The sequence below is a fragment of the Rhinichthys klamathensis genome, unplaced genomic scaffold (assembly GCF_029890125.1).
Source record: "Rhinichthys klamathensis goyatoka isolate OS25496 unplaced genomic scaffold, OSU_Roscu_1.1 h1tg000019l_1, whole genome shotgun sequence".
Taxonomy (NCBI): Eukaryota; Metazoa; Chordata; class Actinopteri; order Cypriniformes; family Leuciscidae; genus Rhinichthys; species Rhinichthys klamathensis.
Genome location: NW_026606570.1, coordinates 2852111 through 2864136, shown reverse-complemented (window position 1 = coordinate 2864136; position 12026 = coordinate 2852111). Strand labels below are relative to the sequence as shown.

At 37.7% G+C, this 12026-nt stretch overlaps 1 protein-coding gene across 3 annotated transcripts in view; it reads right to left on the bottom strand.

The window, feature by feature from the left end:
* The window catches only part of abr (ABR activator of RhoGEF and GTPase), a 490805-nt gene that overhangs the window by 262378 nt on the left and 216401 nt on the right, over window positions 1–12026 (bottom strand). For all 3 annotated transcript variants that reach the window (XM_056236039.1, XM_056236049.1, XM_056236060.1), the window contains one exon: window positions 544–729. In XM_056236039.1, coding sequence (XP_056092014.1) covers window positions 544–729 — 186 coding nt within the window. The remainder of the gene's footprint in view (window positions 1–543; window positions 730–12026) is intronic.

Sequence of the window (12026 nt, the reverse complement as noted above, 5' to 3'; positions counted from 1 at the left end):
GAATTTGCTGGTTGGATAATATCACAGCATGGACTGGTCTGTCAGGAGCTGGCCTGTTTCATGCCATACAAGACAGAAGACTGGTCATTTCTTTCTCGTCCATGCAGCCAACCGCCACAAAGCGACAAAGGCGAAATGACATGACAATATGTAATTTATTCCTATGATGGCAAAGCTGAATTTTCAGTATCCATTACTCCAGTCTTCAGTGTCACATGATCCTTCAGAAATCATTCTAATATGCTGATTTGGAGCTTAAGAAACATTTATTATTATCATCAAATGTTGAAAACAGTTCTGCTGCTTAATATTTTTGTGGAAACCTTGATACTTTTTTCAGGATTCTTTGAGAATAAAACATTAAAATGACAAATAGAAATAGAAATCTTTTCTAAAATTACAAATGCCTTTATTGTCACACTTGATCAATTTAAGGCATCCTTGCTACTTCTGAATGGTAGTGTACACTACACAGAGGGTCATTGTACGATTTAGAAATAACATCTAGGGCATTTGAACGGTGTGTTTGGCAGGTGGACTCACCAGTTTCTGGAAGAGATGTCCAACAGTGACCTTCTCATCCCACTGCTGAATGTTGGGGAAAAGAGCATCATAAAACTCCTTATGAACCTCAAAGATGTCTTGGATCATGAAGAAAATAGTGTCAATCTGCTCCATTGTCAGCACTGGCTTTGATGTAGTAGCTGTAGCTTTAAGTGGCTTCATGGGCTGAGAGAGAATGAAAGATAGAGAGTTGAATTAATACACGTTCACTACAATACATGTTGCATGTATTTACATATGAAGTACTAAATTGCCATATGCAAAACCCCCAAATTTAATTTTCAAGTCAAGTCACCTTAATTTATAAAGAGCTGTATACATTACAGATTGTTTCAAAGCAGCTTTACAGTGATAAACAAGAAAATAATAATAAATGATGCAAACAACTCTAAAGAGTTGACCGGAAGTTGAAGCCGGCCGGGTGGCGATATGTTTTTTCACAGGATGGTAGGGGAAGACTCATGAATATTCATTAGGGAACTCATCCCTGATTGGTCTGATGACCTACCCCCTAACCCCGCCCCTAAACCTACCCGTCACTGGGGGTCTGATGACCTACCCCTAACCCCGCCCCTAAACCTACCAGTCACTGGGGTTAAGACCAATCAGGGATGAGTTCCCTAATGAATATTCATGAGTCTTCCCCTACCATCCTGTGAAAAAAAATATCGCGGCCGGGTGCCGCCATGTTGTAGCAGAACTTCACTTGCGTTCGCATTTCCATTGACTCCCATTCATTTTGGCGTCACTTTGACAGCGAATAACTTTACATCTGAGGCGTTTAAAGACTCCATTTGTCCATTATTTATTTCTAAAGAAACACGACAATGTATAAAGGGCTCCATTACCTTCTATGGTACATTATGGCCCCGTAGAAACAGATTTAGTAAAAATAGGCTAACGATTGCGTCATAACCACTCGACTCTCTGTCGCGCTGTACAGAAATTACCGTACAGACAGGAGGAGAAGCTCGCAGGCAATCGGGGGGACGTCCCGTCAAGGGAGAAGCCCATAGATAATGAGTCCATAAAAGCAACGGAATACTTACTCCTGCTCACTCACGCCAAAGAACTCTTTGCTCAAGTTCCCCGTCTCTGCAAGATTAATGTTGGCAATTTTCACGCACAGCTACTAGAAGATTAACGTCTGTCAGACAGGTTGCTCACGTCATCAAGCTTAGTTTGAGTCGGTTTGAGTCTGCGCGTCAGGAACGGAAGTGCTCAAAAATCGCTAAAAATGGGCTTCAACTGTCTCAACTGAGTTCCAATGAGATAGCTCTGTCCACTTCTTATACTGTCTATGGTTCAAACCCTCTGTGTTTTTCTAAATTTTACAAAAGAAAGGACATGACCATGCAGTGTAAATGAGAGAAGAAACATTTCACAGGTATTCATGTGTGTTTGCCTTCATTTCTTTCTTCAGGGCTGATAACACCGTGTTAAAGTGCATGATGGTTATTTTCAGACCAGTATGACTCATTATAAGTTGCTGCTCTTCTCTGCCTCATGAAACTGCTTTATGTTTGCAGTTTTGTATTCCTGTATTGATGCATTTCTGACTGAAGCAAGAAGTTTGGTAGGGGCATGTCGAAGAGCTCGCCTCTTGAAATTGCCAATAGCCTTTAGTTTTTTGTCAGTCACAAACCATGATTTCCAGCTTGTTAATACAAGTCATGTGCACATTCTCACTCTAGAGAGCATTTAATTGAACAAAAAAATACTGATAATATTTTGGACATTTTCCCAGAAAAATTTGCAGTAAAATTTAAAAGTATTTATCGTTTAAAAGTTTGGGGTCTGTAAGAGTTTTGTTTCTTATGCTCACCAAGTCTACATTTATTTGATCAAAAATAAAGTAAAAACAGTAATGTTGTGAAATATTATTACAATTTACAATATTTGTTTTGTATTTTAATATATTTTGAAATGTACTTTTTTCCTGTTATGGCAAAACTGAATTTTTAGCAGCCATTACTCCAGTCTTCAGTGTCACATGATTCTCCAGAAATCATTAAAATATGCTGATTTGGTGCTCAAGAAATATTTCTTATTATTATCAATATTAAAAACAATTGTGCTGCTTAATGTTTTTTGTGGAAATCAGAACTTTTTTCATGATAAATAGAATACATTTTTGATGAATAGAAAATTCAATAGAGATCTTTGGTAACTCTATTGTTAAAGTTAAAGTCTTTACTGTCACTTGGTCAACTGAGATGTGATCATTACTACAGTGGTCTTGAAGTCATTGTATCTGCAATTCTAATCAAAAGGTATGATGTCAGGATTCAATTAGATACTCTTCAGGCAGCACTGAACTTACTGACAGTCAGTAGTACTTCTGCTCTTGTACTGTCATGAACATAAATTATAATGTTATCATGGGCATTTCAAAATATCATAAATAATTCCTTTTTATGAATTATTTTGATTTTTTAATATGCATTTTAAGAATACTTTTCTATAAACCAGTTAAAATTTACAACACTGCTTGTATGCTGCGTCAAAAAGACATGCGCATTCTTATGTAAACAACCATGTGCATTAGAAGTATGGCATAACGAGTGAAGGAGACATGCTGATTCTGAATAGAAATCCACATTTACTCTTTGACAGTACTGTAGTTGGCGCTTGTGTAACAGCAGAAATGCAGCAGTTACCCCGGCAACACGTAAACAAAGCAGGCTGCACTACTTTCGGTTTCAGAACCAGAACACTATGTAAATGTTTCAAACAGATTTTTGTATTTGTCATGGTGTTCATCACAACGCCAAATACTTAAAGATGTACATAAAGGCTATTTATTTTCAAACTTAAACATTTTTATATTTAAATCTGGACTAAAACATGCCATAGCCTATATATTGTTTGAAAAATGATCAAATTCTTTATTGTTGTTCGGTAACATTTTACAATAAGGTTTCATTTGTTAACATTAGTTAATTTATCAGTTAACATTTAGTGATATTAGTTTATGTTAATTTCAACATTTACTAATATATTATTAAAATAAAAAATTGTATCTGTTAATGTTATATTTAATGGACCTGAACTAACATGAACTAACAATGAACAGTTGTATTTTTATTAACTAACATGAAAGGGGATAATGTACATCCAGCCGGAGTCACGTTTTGAGCTTGTTTTCATTTACTTTTGTATTTCTGGTCTAGTGTTTTGCTGTCAGTGAGTTAATCAGTCTTCCTCCGTCCCCGGCCTATATGTCTACATGGTTACTAGGGGTGTAACGGTACACAAAACTGACAGTTAGGTACGTACCTCGGTTTTGAGGTCATTTATATATATATATATATTTTTTTTTAAACAGTGGTTTACTAAACAAATTGTGCATCTGTCTTTAAATTAATTCAGTAATAATTAAACGTTTCTTAAGGATAAAAAAATCCCTGCTAATGCTGAAAACTATACAGGGAGCCCTTACTTGCACATTACTATAATATTAAAGGTTAACAACAGAGCCCAAACTATTAGCCAAAATTCAGTTGCTGTTTATTTTTAGGTATAATAATCAACAATAAAATAACAAATTGTATGCAAACATGTAAACTGCACAGCAGTTTTTGCATTAACTTCTAAAATTAATTATATGTTTTTACTCCAATTTGTTGTTGAAATATAATAATTTACACATTGGCTGTCATTTTCATGACAGATATTTTAAACATGCATTAAATAATCAAGACATCACTAACAGGTTAAGTAAAATATAATGAATATATAGGCTGAAATAGTGCATATACTTAGCGAAAGTTCATTTCTCTAGCACAGACTAACAAGCTGTGGACACTGAATGACTTACCTGAGGTAAATGTAATGCTACGTGGGATATTGTTTACAAGCTGATTTACTGATGTCTTTCCGTCATTGAAACACTGATTGAGCGATTAGACGAGATATAATGTTTCAGTAAGTTGTACTGTAACTTTCAACATACCTTCAGATGTTCATTCATGTTTATTAGGAAGAGATGATCGGGTTCACTCAGTGCACGCTGCTGCTTAAGCTTAGACGCCTATATAGCGATCGGTCATCACATTAAAGAGCATCAAAATGGCATTTATTGTTTGAATTTCGATATAAAATGGACATTATTTGAAAAAGACACTTTGTTTCTTATTGAAAGTAACAAAACATGGAGCTTATTGCAATTATTGGTGGTGGTTAATGGTGGTTAGGCTACAACGCTGTATTTGTCTTGTACACATAAGACACGGAAATTTGCAGGACGAATACGTGTACCATTACACCCCTAATTACTATTTAATCAAATGTCAAGGAAGAAAAAGTAGTTTTTTGACATAAGGTAAAGTGAGGTCATCCTCAACAATGGGCTAGGGCTGGGCAGGCGGCAGGGGGCGAGGCGCGATCGGTACGCCATGAGAGTATCGCAATACGTACCGTGGGTGGTGCATCATGGTTTTTCGGTTTGGTTTGAATATCATTACACCCCTAATGGTTACTGATTGATTTAGTTCTGTTCATGTGTGTAGTTAATTAGCCCCCTCTTATTTCCTGTGTATTTAAACTAGAGCCAGACGGATATATCGGCGGGCCGATATTATCGGCGGGCCGATATTATCGGCCGATATTAGGCATTTTCCTAACTATCGGTATCAACATTTATAATGGCCGATAAATAAATATTTTTTAAAAATGCGGGTGCGGTGATTCATGTAAGGGTGGCGATGCCAATAAAGCACATAAAAGCTTTCACAAAGAACTGGCAAAAGTAATGATTGTGAATACATCAAATATAGCAAGGAGACATTTTAATTGTTTATTAATAAACAAGTGTTTTCAGTCAGTTCGTCCGGTATAGACAGTGTTAAAGCTCATTCTGCCTATAACGCTACGTTACACAAGAAATAATTTATATAATTATAACACTATGTTTCACGTTTAGTACATTTTGCTTACTACTTATTTAAAAATAGTATAAAAGTACTGTATATGTAATTAAAAACGTTTTCATTATGATATTATTAATTTTACTTTAGTAAAAAGATCTGAGTTCTTCCTCCACTGGTAGAGATTAGAGGAATTAAGACTAAAAATAGAAGATAATAAGGTTTTGTCAGTGACACTTTTGATATATTTATTGATACAAGTTAGTTTTTATATAACGTGACTAAATTAAAGGTGCTCTATGTAACTTTTAGCGGCCTCTAGTGGTGATGTTTCAGATTGCAACCAAATTTTACAAGAGCGCTCGTGCTCGAACTCATAGACAATACCGTCTATTACGCAAATATCTCGGCGAATACTAGACTGATTCGGCGAGCACCGAGCTCGTTGGGACCATCTAGTCGAGCTGAAAAGAACCATATATGTTCCATAGTTTTTGGTGGTGTTTTCGCGGAGATATTAGCAGAAAACCATCGGGCGCGCTGCAAAATTGCGGACGCCGGTGACGTCACGATCTCAGAAGAAAATCGCTCGTATCTCTGGAACGCAAAGACCCAGAGAGCTCAAATTCGGGGGAGGAGGTCCCAGGGGAACCCTTGCCCGAACGCTAGAGTGGCGGGCCTCGGGGATGCCCCCTACCGGATCGCCGTTCGCTGGGACCCCCGATTTCGAACGGCTATAACTCGGGGAGCCGGGCGAGTTGGACCTCGGGGGTGGGCTCGTTCGAAAGGCCCCGTCCAGCACTATGAACGATTAGAGTCTTGGGAATATTGATCAAAGATTGACTGAGATATAAGCCGAAAAACGTGCGCCTTTAACCGGACGTAACTCCCTGACCGTCTACAATAGACTGTATATAAGGAGAGAGGCTCGGGAGCGCGCATGCACGTCACATCCGTTGGAATTCGCGGTAAATCCGACCCGGAGACTTCACATAGAAATAGGAATACTGGCCTTCAGAGGTAATAGCAAAACTCGACAAGTGGATCATTTTAATGTGTGATTACAACCCCTTCACACACAGGCAATAAAAAAAGGATTCATTTTAGTAGAAAAGTTACATAGAGCACCTTTAAAAGACAAAGTCGTTAGTGAAGATTATGCAACAGTATTTATAATATAATATAACATGCAATGCAAACTAGTTTGGTTACAGCTCAAATGTATCATTCTCATTCTATCATTCACCCTGTCTCCATTACATATCTTTGTCACACAAGTGTTTGATCACCACATTTGAGTGATCATTGCAAAACGTGTATTTATTTATTCTGTTTAAATACTGTGTATTCTATATACAGTACCCATCAAAAGTTTGTACACACCAATAGGACAGTGTGTACAAACTTTTGACTGGTACTGTACTATAATACAGATACATAATATTGCTACTGTATTATAATATACACATAAATAATATCGGCCGATATATATCGGTATCTGGCTTTTTTTTATCGGTATCGGCCCCCAAAAATCCATATCGGTCGGGCTCTAATTTAAACCCTGTTTTTCTTCCAGTTCATTGTCAGTTCTACGTAGGGTTTGGCATACCGAAACCCGGTACTGATATGGAACCAGTACCCAAGTAACCGGTATGTAACCGGACCGAATCAGAACGCAGTTTTCGGTGCCTCATTTCAGTGCCACTTAAATGCCTCAGCTGTTGGTTGAAATATTTGCCCTCTGGTGCTCCGAAACGGACGCAAGAAGTATCATCACTGCATGCGATTGCTAGTTAACCCTTTGGCGCGTACGATCGTTCACACCAGTGTGATTAGAACGTTCAGATCGCGTGATCATCAACTTCTAAATTCAAATTTGCGTTCGTGCGTTGGCTGGCGCTGAGCCAGAGACATACTTGCTCAGCACTGTCATATAATGGCGTCTCGAAAACGCACTCTCTGAAATAGGTTCAAATGAGCAAACGATTGTCCGTTACCTCTGCGCAAACCTCAAAAAGGCAAACCCGCGAAAACGCAGACGGCGCGCATATGCACATCACGTGTTCAAGTCCATAGGTATACGCGTTTGAATATATATGTGCGCAGGCGTGTAGTCCTCCTTCACAAATCAACCCTCAACAATCTACTTGTCTGGTCTGAAAAATTTATAATACAGAAATTGTCGTCGCGTCTGCGTAGCCACGCGAACCGGAATTATCCCGACAAAGTTTATCTGTACAGAGGTAAAGGGAGGGAGGCCTTCACAGGGGAGAGATTAGTTGACACTTCAGGACTGCGTTGTTGTCGTGTCCAGGTGCTGGTCCTTCATCAGATCTGGATACGGCCTGGATCCGCCGGACTGCGGTAAACCTCAGGATAAACAGAGAGACTAATATTAGCGTAGACGCCATCCTTCTTATGATGTACCAAGTACATCAGGATTTATGGGAAGTGTTCCCGGTTCCGGCTAATCTAAACTATGCAGCCTAACATTGAATTATAGAAGTCTATAATGTGTTATGTGTATGCTAGGCCAAAGAGATGTGTTTTTAGTCTAGATTTGAACTGACAGACTGTGTCTGCTTCCTGGACAATGTTAGGAAGATTGTTCCAAACCAGTTACCTATACTTTGTGTAGGTAACTGTTAAATTTACTCTTTTCTTCTCACACTTCACCAGCCACTTACTTTAATGTATTTCGGGTGTTGTAGGCCTAAATCTGACAGATACAATTCTCTGAACTGCGGTGCGTACTTACATGGCGTATCGTATTTGTTTTCTTTATTTCTTTATTTTATTAAATCCAACTGATCGCGCAGGTGCCTTACAAGTGTGCTCACACACAACATATATGTTCTACTGTTGCTAACTTGACATTTCAGCGAGTTTATCATCAAACCAAAATGTAGTCAACCAAGTATGAAAGTTACACTGCTCAAATAAAATGGTCAGCTGTACAATCTGTGCCAGTCTGTGTAAAGCCCAATTTATACTTCTGCGTCGACCTCCCGCCGTAGCTACGTCGTAGGCTGTGTGTAACGCGCGTACCCTTCGGCGTACCCTGACGTGCACCTCTCCAAAAATGTAACAACGTGTCAATTCTTCGCAGACGCAAGCGCTGTGATTTGCCTGTCAGAACCGCTCCATCAGGTTCCACATGCTCCCTCTGCATGTGTAATTGCGCGTCAATGCGGACAACGACGCAGAAGTATAAATGAAAACCAAAGCGTAGTTTATAGCGTTGAGGCTCCGGCGTAGGTCCGACGCAGAAGTATAAATCAGCCTTAACCCTCTGGGGACGGCAAACGCACCGGTGCATTTTGGCAGATTTTTTTCACATAGCAGAAAAATAGACTTAAACTACTCCATCATTTCTGGTCATACAGAGTTAAGACATATTAAAAAATAAACTGTTAAATGTCTACTTTTTTATGTGCCCACCTACAATCGAAATAAAATATTGTGCTTTTGTAAAATAAAGAAAATAAACAGTGTGCGTTCTGCCTCTCCGTGTCCGAGAACTTTTTTCTGGAGCACGTCTCTAAACTTAAACAAAACTCAGCGAATACTATTCACCCAGACATGAGCAATATATGTTTATGATCATTTAAGTTTGTACTTTTAAATTATCTAATTTAAAACTAAAATAAATATTCTCTGTTTATGTAATCTATATAAAAAGAGAGAGGTGTCAGCCGTTCTCATTATCGTTCTCGCATCTCATTATTCCGCTAATGTGACAAGCCCACGGAGAGCGCGTGCTATTCAAACGCTAATGATCTGAAGCAACACATTGAGACGTGTAAACGCCCACATAAACTCGGTAAACACACTATATTTCTATATTTAGTCAGATTAATGTACTGTCGTCTTGCGCGGCTGTGAGGAATAATCCTGGGACATTTACCTACCTCAGAACAAGTGCTGGTTTATTTTCACTTCGAGGAGCGAGCTGAGCTGTAAGTGTTTTTATTCTTGTGCTTTGTTCTAATCGCGATATATAATAACGTTAGTGTCTGTAAACGCAAAAATAGCCTACTGTTTAAATTTGAATCATGTTTCTGTGTGAGTGTGTGTGTGTGTGTGTGACTAGTTTTGGATAGATTATAAAGTTTTAACCCTAGAATAGACATCAAATAAGCTTTTGTTAGCAGTTTCTGCTCATATGTTAAATATATAGTATGTTTTGTCAATAAACTAATCAACTAAGAATAGTGTTTGTTCCAATGCAAGCTATATCAAAATAATGAATCCTTAACTTTGAAATATGTATGATAAAATGTATTGGCCTACTAAGACATTTTCAAGATGTTTCCAACTCTAACTTTGAACCAATTCTGTAGAATGGCCCATATAACCTATTTGAACAGGATTTTTTTCCAGGTATGACTAAAAATGTGCTTTTGACTTTCATTTATATTTTGATTTTATATATATATATATATATATATATATATATATATATATATATATATATATATATGTATGTATGTATGTATGTATGTATGTATGTATGTATGTGTGTGTGTGTATATTGTCCTTGCATTCTTTCTTGTGTGACACACCTGAATGAAAGGCTCATTAATATGCGGGTCTTTGTCTTCTCAACCACCTAATTATTCACAATGGGGTTGGGCCGTTCATGCCCATTCGCATATTGCCTTGGCTAACAAAAAATGTTTTTCACAATTTAAAAGAATCTATTGTGTTATGTGAATGATTAGACAGGATGATTTTTAGATCATTTTGAAGCAAAAACTCTAGGCCAAAACTTCCAATAGTCAAAAGTCTTGTGGACACATATTTAGTATGTGTTTTATGGCTTTATTTCAGAAACTTTAATTTTTAGTTTTTTCAATAACCATGCATAAACAATATTCTCTCAAAAATACAAACATGTACATGCATGTTGCTCACATATTATGGTAGCCCTGTTTGTGCTAAATAGAGTGTAATTTCACCTGTGCCATTAATATGTTTATAAGCAACTGAAAAAAGCACAAATGTCAGGGCATGTCAAAACATCTCAAGGACCCCAAAAACACCTTGGTCCCCAGAGGGTTAAGGGACACATCACCTTTCTCATATTTTATAACTTCTTTTAGCATTTCATTATTGCTGGGAGAATGAGACAATTTTACCAGGCGCACCGAGACATTTTAAATGATACCAAACATGTATAGTTACTTTTTGTACACACGTAACTTTGGATAAGTGTACAGGATCTAATGGTGTACAACACTTATATATAAGATTAAAATCAACAGAGTAATTTGAGTCTCTTTTGCACTGATAAGGAAAAAAGTGAGCTCGTCATGCCGGCGCGATAGCCGACCCCAGAGGGTTAAAAGTGTTCCCTCCCCTAGATCCTCCATTCAAACTACCTCCTATATGTAAAACAAGAATTCATTCAAGTACAAATTCTGATCTCACAGTTGTGAGCCCCTCAATAGGGGACCAAAACCTAATTATAATGACAGACACATCATTTGGTAAGAATTTTGAATTATCTGGGTTTATAAGGAAAAGGAGCAAAAAAGTTTGGGAAGTCTGTAGGTTGACTTCCCACAAAACCACTGTGTGTAATTTTCGTTGCCAGGTAATAATTTCTATAAATTCCTTGGTTTCTGAATTGTTGTTATGATATGATTAACTGATGATTTTATTCTTATGAATTGGATTTTGAAGTATTGCTTCATTACCTGGTCAATAAATTGTAAACGTTTGATTTTATTCTGACTGACTCTAAGATTGTTTTTGCCCAAAAAGATTATCGGATTCGTGTATTTCCACAAGTTTTGCGTCAGATTAGCGACGGCTAATATCTGGCATCATTTCAATTGTGCTTGGATGCGGAGACGAGTTATTTCGGTTTAGAATCAGCGAATGCTGTTTGATCGACCTAAAGTTGGGTGCGTCTAATTACCTCTGTTTTAATTTAATGTTACTTTAGATAAGTGTACGTGGGACACGACGGGCTTGGCCAATCCAAAGCCATTTTAAGAGAAGTAAGCTGATCGACTAACATCTTTAATGGTGGCCAAAACCTCTACTGAAGTAAAACGATTGAATTAAGTTCAAGAGGGTGCATTCCAAGGGGGTTATTAAAGTATCTTTTGATTGTGTACGTGTGAATACGGCAAATCTCAGATATTTAGCCAATTACCTCTGTTTGATGACTGGAACTGGTGAGCTTGTGTCGGAGACCTGCGAAAGACGCAAGGACCTCAAAGTGGTATAGTTTCCTAATCTGAGCGGGTAAAATATAACTAAAGAGTTAAAAAATAATAATCAAATATTTGCTTACTTTTAATGATACCCAGATATCATTAAAACCTTTTTTAATTTATGGAGTCAGATAAAATAACGAGTAATATACTGTATATGAGAAAATGTGTTCCATTTAATCTTGTTGTGTTCCGTAAAAGGAAAGACAGTAACGCACAAAGACCTTCCCCGCTGATTGGATGCCTCCGTTGGGCCAATTAGCGCGGACCTTACATCAGCATGCCCACCACCCCACCAAACGCATATTTTGGATGAATTACAAATTTGGATGACATCAGCATGACATGAATCATGTCCCCCTCCAGG